Below are 8,534 nucleotides of genomic sequence, written 5' to 3'. Positions count from 1 at the left end.
CTTTGGACCATTATGCTACACTTCTTCACTGAGTCACGCACACGAGATGCTGAATGTTTCTTCTGGAGACACACACACACAGACTACATACATCACATACATCACATGGCCTTTCACGTTTCAAACTTGCCACCAGACACTCTGTCACCCTCCACGCTGTGTGTCCTGCTGAGACCTCTGTCAGCCGTGACTGACAGGATGACAGGGGGACGCTGTTATGATTCATGCCTGGGCTGGTGGCCTCACAGCTGGGTACCTCCAGCACCACACCTGGGTACCCCGGCTGCCAGCCACGCCAGCCAAACCAAGCACTGACGAGACAGAAAGACGTGCGTCACTCACATAGGGATGCTGAAATTCAAAAAGAGGTTATTCAAGTTGGAAGGATGTTGAATATGTATGTGGCAGACTTAAGTAGCTCTTAAGGTGAAACCTTTTAAAGGAGCACTCTGCAGGTGATGCTCCAGCGGCAACAAACCAAAGACAGAAAAAGGACACAACTGAAAAGTGTGAGGAAGGAAGGAAACCGGAAATATTTACTTTGTAAGTTTTAGTGGTTGGTAAAGGCAAACATTTACATTGTGTTTTACTGTCTGTTTTGATTTGTCACATCGACTCACAAATGAACCACAATCTCTAAAGTCTCAGATTTTGGAAAATCTCCCTGAAAGGGCCCTTTGTGATGATGGATTTCTCATAGTAGCCCCTCCTGTAGCCACCAGTGCCAGTGATTCCAAGTTTGAAACAGGCAATTTTATTGTGCCCTGCTGATTCCATCTTTTTTTGGTGAATATGTGTGATCCAATTCTAGATTAGCCTCCAGCACAGCCTCTTGTATGTACTCCAAGAGGGTTGTGAGAAGTCACAAGCAATTTTGGTAATACAGGCTGAATATTATAAACGCTAAAAATGTCATTTCACATTAAAAAACACCCTGGTTTCTTACTCAGGAACTACATGTGTACATACAGAGGTCAGAGAATCTGCAGTTGTCTGAAAGGATACGACTTTTTTGGAAAGTCTTTGAAGAAAAAATTTGTCAGCGTCTTTGATTCTGGTTTCGATTCCTTGTCTTCTTATATCAGCGCTGATATGGCGGTGTTGTCTGAACGGCGCCACGCATCATCACTCTGTTATGACATTACCGGTGGGTACACTGGGGCCTTAAGACTTCAGTAACATACTCTTAGAGACTGGTTGATGACCTCCTGACAACCACTGGTTACTCAGGAAAAATGTGATGAGAGGCTGTCACTGAAACTGGTCGCAAAGAGGGTGCTGCCCCAAAACAGCTCATCGTGATTGCGTTGGCCACTAGCAGACTGCTGTGGATACCTGTGGTTTGCATGATTACGACTTGTCTGCAGACATTGAGTAACTAACGTAAAACAAATCACCTTCAGATTAAAAGTTTGATGTTACACTGACACCAACATGTTTCAAAAGGTCAGTCTTTTACTGTCAATAGTCTCAGTTTGCCAGGAGGTTGCTGACTGGTCTCCAGACCTGTATGGCTGAGACCACAATGAAAGCAGTTTAGATGGACATGATCTTTAGAACATTTTCGCTGCTTTACCTGCAGTCAGACAACATTTTCTATCCCAGTGAAATTAAAGTGTTATACTAGAGACTAAACACAGGAGTTGGTTAATGTTGTTGTGTGGTACCTGAACTAATGGTTTAAAAAAAGGTTGAAATATTTTAACTGATATAATAAGAGTTGCATGTCTCCTTTCCTTTGTACCATCATCCCTGAAATGTACACATGTAACTGACCAGCTGATCAAAATTAACAGGCCATTTTTGCACCACTAATTCTGCATCATGGCTATGACAGTCCTTTGTCTCCTTCACATCCTCCCAGTGGTTTTTAATGTGGAGCACAGGTGAAGTTACTCTATAGATACAAAATGCTTCTTTTTAATCTCATTAGTCTGTTTTATTAAATTTCTACATGTTGTCAGGTGGATTGGAAAAGACAAAAATCAATGCTCTAAATGATTGATTTAGCTCCCGAGTTTATTACCTATGTGTATTGGGTCAAAAATGCTCATAATCAGCACAAATATGAAAACACCCTGAGAGAAGAGCAGACCAAACAGAGCTCACTCCTTCTGTATGTACACATAATCCATATATCGCCATCAGCCAAGAAACCCACGGATGTGAGCTCATTAATTTTCGATGAGTAGAGACATGTTGGCAAATGTGGAACACGGTCACCTTGTTTACCGAGAAGAAAAGTTGGCACTGGCCTAAGTTTTGTGTGACTTCACCCATCAGCGGCTAATCACAGAGCAGCTGAACGTACAGTGAAGAGAGAGAAAGACGAGCCCTGACCCTCAGACAGACACCCGGACATGCGCCCAGGCCTCAGATGCTGCTAATCTAATCACCTCATCCACATGGCAGCTCACCTCCGCTCACCTCATCTAGCACTAACATAAACACACACACATGCACACACACTCTCTCTTTTTCTACGACTTGTTGTGCCCCATCTGGGAGTGGAGCCACCCAGACACCTAGACACAGCTCACTGGAGCAGGGACCAAACCAGCACCTGCTGCCTGGCTGGGATAACCACAAACATACCGCTCTGTCTGAGAGCCTGTTTAGAATGACTCTGCTCCCTCATGAAGTGACCTTCCCATTTTGTTCCCTTCATGTGTCCTTCGTGTGTCCTGTTGGCATCCTCTGCACCATATCCCACATTTCCTGCCTGTTTCCTTCACTCATGATTACTGTCCCCTATTAAATTTTTACTAGTGAAATACAAGTAGAATTATTGCTCCTATTCCTTCATTTTAGGGAATTTCTATTAGCCGGGGGGATTATATATCATAATAAATACTGGATTAAAACAGGATTGTGCAAATGGGATTCTTTTTTTATAACATTTGCTTGTGTTGCACTGATTATGAGCATCTGTGGGTACAGCAAAGTGTATAATCTAGTTTCTGTCAGCATATTCTTACTGTGTTTATGTTTGTTTATGCTGATGGTTAAAACAGACCTATTTTTACCTCTCATATTTTTATTTATGGATCGTTCTGCAGCTTTGCATGCCTTGAACTGACCCTTGACCCACTCAGTCCATCCTCAGTCTAAAAAACGTTGCTTTAGCTTCTCTTTGTTTAAAGCCACCCTTACCAGTTAACTTTCTTCCTATTGGCTGCTCCTTGTGAACAGTTTGAACTGGCTTCTGTGCTCACAGTTATTTAGCAGTGTCAGAAAAGCTCTTAAATATTCAAGATCTCTCACTCTTGAGAGTTTCATAGAGGGCATTCTATGATATTCTAGAACGAACAGGACCTAAAGAGCTTGAGCTCAAAAATGTGAATGTGGCCCTCAGTCAGGCCTAAAGGTTGGTCGACCACATTTTGAAAGAGCTTTCCTCCAGAGAAGATGGTGCTGTTTCTGGACTATTATATGGGTTATTAATTTAGTGGTGGATCTTTAACCTCCATTAGACCTCAAGTTGACAGGAATCCAACATTATAAACGATTATATTGTATACTGTACATAATGCATGAATGTATAGATGCAGGTTTTTGCAGATTTGTGACTCTGTGTCCCTTTTTACTTCTGAGAAACATCTATAAAATGCTCTTTTTATACCCAGTTGTTTTGCTTGACTGTTGCCAGTAAACCTAATTATCTGCAAAACGTTCCTCCCATTGTTTCCTTTTGGTACTGTTTACCTTTTGTTGCCCTTGTCCCAACTTTTGAGACAAAATTAAAAACTTTGACGGCAGCAGCCATTAAATTTAAGAGTTATGTTAATATTTGCACACAATTTTTATTTACATATTACACAGCATTCCTAATTTTTTTGGGAATTTGATGAAATTATTAAATTAAAATAAGTAATTTTTTATGACAGAAAATAATGAAAGTCATAATATGTCCCCTTCACTAAATAAGTGGATTTCACCACGGTTGTAAAGGCTGTTTTGTTTCCATAAAAATAAAAACACATGTTACTAATAAGATTAATTAACAGCTAAATGAAATCCAGAAAGCAGTCCCTGCATTATTTACAGCTGTTCTTTTGCTGTGTGTTGAAATTTTTTCTGCCAAAAGTGAATGCTGTTTTCTCATCTTGTCCTAAACTAAAGTGAGGCTGCAAAAGTTTGATTTTTACCACAGTTTACAAACACTAACATTAGCAAGCTGCCAGTCAACTGATGGATCTCTCTTTGTGCTTCACTTCGATCCATCAGACAGTTTCAGGGTTATTAAAGCAGTAAAACTTTTGTTAAGTTAAAACATGCTTTCTTATTCCCGACCTTAATTTAAGTACTAGAACTGGAAAAAAACAACAACATGTTTTTTCCCCTCAAGTTGGTAAGGGAGAAAGATAAATAGCATAATTTCTGGTTTTGGGATATTAGAAGCTAATAATATAATGATGATAAGTTTGTTGCCATTGTTCTTGTGGCTAAAAGGTCAGTTACGCTAGATTTAAAATTATAATTTGGTCAAACAAGAAGAGATTTATCCAGTGCCGTAGCACATAACGCACACTGCGTAGGGCACCAAATGGCCGGTAGGGCACCAAAAAAATCAGGGTCGTAAAAAAAAAAAGTAAACCATATTAATACTATAAATATCATATGCATTAATATGGTTAAACAATACAAAAGCAACATAAAACAATTTTCCCGAGAAAAGGGGTGAATCTGCTTTGTGCCCTGTCTCCAGTCTCCTCCTGGTGCCCCCCCACTCCCAGTGGTCTGTTCTATAATTGGTAAACACCTGTTTGAACATGGCCTCGAAACGGCAACAGGAGTCGGGAGCGGAGAAAAGAAAGAAGAAGAGGAAGCGTGATGAAACTCAGGCGTCGCTTGCCGGTAAGGCAATGTTTAAATAATAATAATAAAAAAAGTTCATTATTGTAGCCCTTGCTTGCACGCTCATGTCCGTCAACTCTGTGATAGCTCCTGTTAGCAGTGTTCATACTGTGTTAACAAATGTTGCAAATGATTGATGTTGGGTAGTTTGTTTACGTTGTGGATATGAATATAGAATGGACTACTAAAAGCAACTCATCATGGTCACTCAATTGACGGTTTTCAGATAACGTTAGCAATCGTGACTCACGATTGCTAACGTTATCGTGATTCGTGAGACTAGCATTTCCCTCCTCAGGTTGCTAGCTGGCTAACGTCATGCATGCTACTGATTAACCTTAACTTTGGGATAGGTCAGTGATGCAGTCAAGTATTATTATCAGATTAGACAAGATTACTTTGTATGTTGCTGCATTTCAGGATATCTATAAAGACGCATATCTTATTTATGCCATTGACGTCTGAACACATAAATAGTTCTCGTCTTTCTTTAGGTTCATAGATCAAGGGCGACATCTGTTGGTGAAACTGTAATATGAAACCTATATCTTCCAGTAATATAGATTTCCTACTTGCGCATTTATATCAAATTATGTACAGCATGTTTATATTGCCATTTGCCATTATGAAAATCTATACATGTAAAATATAGTTAGTAATTTTTAAATGTACCAGTGACTTACTTAATTTATTAGTCTTATAATGCAATCTTTCGTAGGCCTACTGTAGATTCAAAATTGTATTTCTGTAAAATCCCTGAATATTTTCTCTTGTATGCAGGGTCAATGCTTAAATATGTTCAAGGAGGATCTCAAGGACAGGATGAACCATCCAGTAGTAGTGCCATCCCTGGACATCAACCACCAGCCATTGTAGACCCTGCAACAATCCCTAGCCAAGAAGAACAAGAACCATCAACCACCAGTTCAGGTACAGTTCCATACACAAGTACCACTGAGAGTCCTGTCACTGAGAGACTATCAGAAAGTGACACTGTGGAGACATGTGTGCCCCCTTCAACCGATCCTGCTCTTTGGCCAGCTCACATTGTAGATGCTGATCGTGTTGAAATTGTGCGGAGAGGTCCTTTTAATGTCAGCTCTGATTTTAATTTTCCAAAGGGGCCTGATGGAAGAGCATTTCACACTAGCCTTAAGTTCAAAATTCTTCCCAATGGAGAAAAGGTTCACCGGAGCTGGTTAGTGTACTCACCGCAGAACAATGCTGTGTTCTGCTTTGCATGTAAGCTTTTCAGTGTGAAGGATATAAAGCTGAGTACAGAGGGCTTCAGTGACTGGTCGAACATCAACATCCGTTTGAGGGGTCATGAGTGTAGCCAAGACCACATACAGTGCATGCTTAAGTGGAGAGAACTGGACACATGGCTAAAGAAAAGCATGGCAATAGATCAACAGGAGTTGACCTTACTAGAGGCAGAAAGGAAAAAGTGGCGAGAGATTCTCAAACGATTACTCTCAATAACTCTCTCACTGGCTTCCAGAAATTTGTCTTTTAGGGGCTCTTCTGACTGTCTTTATGAGCCGGACAATGGCAACTTCTTGAAGGAAGTAGAGCTTATGGCAACATATGACCTTGTAATGGCAAATCACTTGGCCAACATAAAAGATGAAGGTTCCCACACACATTACCTCAGCCCTGAGACACAGAACGAACTAATTCAGATTATCTCTTCAGAAACATTCCGCGCCATTGTGAAGCAAATCCAGTTGGCAAAATACTTCTCCATCATTCTTGACTGTACTCCAGATGTGAGTCACACTGAACAAATGTCAGTCATAGTACGCATTGTTTGTTTCCAAGCACAACCAGATATTAAAGAATACTTTCTTGGCTATATAAATGTGGAGCAAACAACTGGCCTTAACCTGTCCAATGTTGTTCTTGACAAGTTGAAGGAGCTTGGCATTCCATTTGAAAACTGTCGAGGACAGGCCTATGACAATGGGGCCAACATGAAGGGGAAGAAGCAAGGTGTTCAGGCCAGACTGCTACAATTAAACCCGAGAGCATTGTTTGTGCCTTGTGGAGCTCACACGATGAATCTGGTCATAGCTGATGCTGCCAAGTCCTCTCCAGATGCAACTGGCTACTTTGGGTATTTGCAGAAGTTGTTCAATTTCTTTTCCAGTGCCACCCAGCGATGGGCCATTTTAACAAAACATGTGAAATTGACACTTAAATCTTGGAGTGACGTTAGATGGGAAAGCAGGCTTCAAAGTGTAACTGCTGTCCGGAGTCAGACAAAAGAAGTGAGGGATGCTCTCCTGGAGGCCAGAGAAGCTGTAAGTGATGCAGTCGCAAAGGTGGAGGCTCAAGTGCTTGCTGAGGAAGTAGCCTCATTTCGATTTTTGATTTGCTCCATCGTGTGGTGTGAACTTCTTACAATCACAAACCAGGTGAACAAGTTACTACAGTCCAGCTCCATGCAGCTCGATGTTGCTGTCAGGCTCATTGACACTGCCAAAAGTAACCTCTCTAAATACAGACAGTCTGGGTTTGATGAGGCTGTGTCAGCTGCCAAAGAACTCTGTGAGGCCCTGAACATAGAACCACAGTTGAAGGAGAAAAGGCTCAGGAGCACAAAAAGGCAGTTTGCATATGAAGCTGTTGATGAGCCCCTCCATGATGCCCTTAAAAAGCTTGAGGTCACATTTTTCAATTGTGTTGTGGACTCTGCTTTAATCTCCCTACAGGAGAGGTTTGAGACCATGAATCAAGTGAAGGAGAAATATGGAGTGCTGCTTGATTTCAGCAAAGTGAATGGGATGTCCAAGGAGGATTTAAAAAAACACTGCACTGAAGTACAGAAGACACTGACAGATAAGGGAGTAGCTGACATTGATGGACCTGAGATGATGCAGGAAATCATCAACCTTCCTCAGCTGCCACCACAGACGTCTGCTTTGGAAATGCTGTCATTTTTACATGACAATCAGCTTCAAGAGGTATATCCCAATCTGTGGATTGCTCTGCGTATTGCACTGACCCTGCCTGTCACAGTTGCCTCTGCTGAGCGAAGCTTTTCAAAGCTCAAACTCATTAAAACGTACCTGCGTTCATCAATGGGGCAGGAACGTTTAAGTGGTCTGGCTGTTATCAGCATCAATGGTGACGTGGCTCAGAAGCTATCATATGATGACCTTATAGCTGATTTTGCAACCAGAAAATGCAGGCGTGTGCCTCTCTAGGCCCTAGAGAGGCACACCACGCCTGCATTTTCTGGTTGTCAGAGTATGCCCTAGAGTCTAGGGCATACTCTGACAACGAATTGTAAAAATGTTTAACATAGTTACTTAAGGAATGTGGCTTTTGTGTTCAAATTCTTATTTTTCTTATTTAAGTTTCTTATTTAAATTCTATTGTGAAATTATTTGTAAATATATTAATAATAATACTATTATATTATATATATTATTTTTTTATAAAAAAAATTACACATTATTGCCAGGCTCTTTGTTCTTGTTCCAATGTTCAATTTTTGTTTCAGTATTTATTTGTAACAGTATTTTTAACCTCCTTTAACCTTATTTATTTGTTTAACTGTCATGTTTGTTGTTATTTAATTAAACAAATTCCACTGAGAAATTCAAAAGTATTAATGTTTTTTTTTTTTTTTTTCAGTGGCGGGGGGGGGGCACCATAAAGCATTTGTGCTT

At 40.6% G+C, this 8,534-nt stretch overlaps 1 protein-coding gene across 1 annotated transcript; it reads left to right on the top strand.

Moving 5' to 3' along the window:
- Positions 1-4,772: 4,772 nt before the first annotated feature.
- LOC146628661 (zinc finger MYM-type protein 1-like) lies at positions 4,773-8,066 on the top strand. The gene is made up of 2 exons (XM_085357066.1): positions 4,773-4,857; positions 5,638-8,066. Exons 1-2 carry the CDS (start codon positions 4,773-4,775, stop codon positions 8,064-8,066), a joined length of 2,514 nt encoding a protein of 837 aa, XP_085213192.1.
- The last annotated feature ends 468 nt before the right edge of the window (positions 8,067-8,534 follow it).

This window comes from Diplotaxodon limnothrissa, linkage group LG7 (genome assembly GCF_057381915.1).
Source record: "Diplotaxodon limnothrissa isolate DT_005_m linkage group LG7, D_limnothrissa_male_GT1.1, whole genome shotgun sequence".
Lineage (NCBI taxonomy): Eukaryota > Metazoa > Chordata > Actinopteri > Cichliformes > Cichlidae > Diplotaxodon > Diplotaxodon limnothrissa.
This window is presented reverse-complemented; position numbering and strand designations above follow the sequence as displayed.

Coding starts and splice junctions, on each gene's coding strand:
- LOC146628661 (XM_085357066.1), top strand. CDS start 4,773: ATGGCCTCGAAACGGCAACAGGAGTCGGGAGCGGAGAAAAGAAAGAAG. Junction 4,858..5,637: donor AACTCAGGCGTCGCTTGCCG/GTAAGGCAATGT, acceptor TCTTGTATGCAG/GGTCAATGCTTAAATATGTT.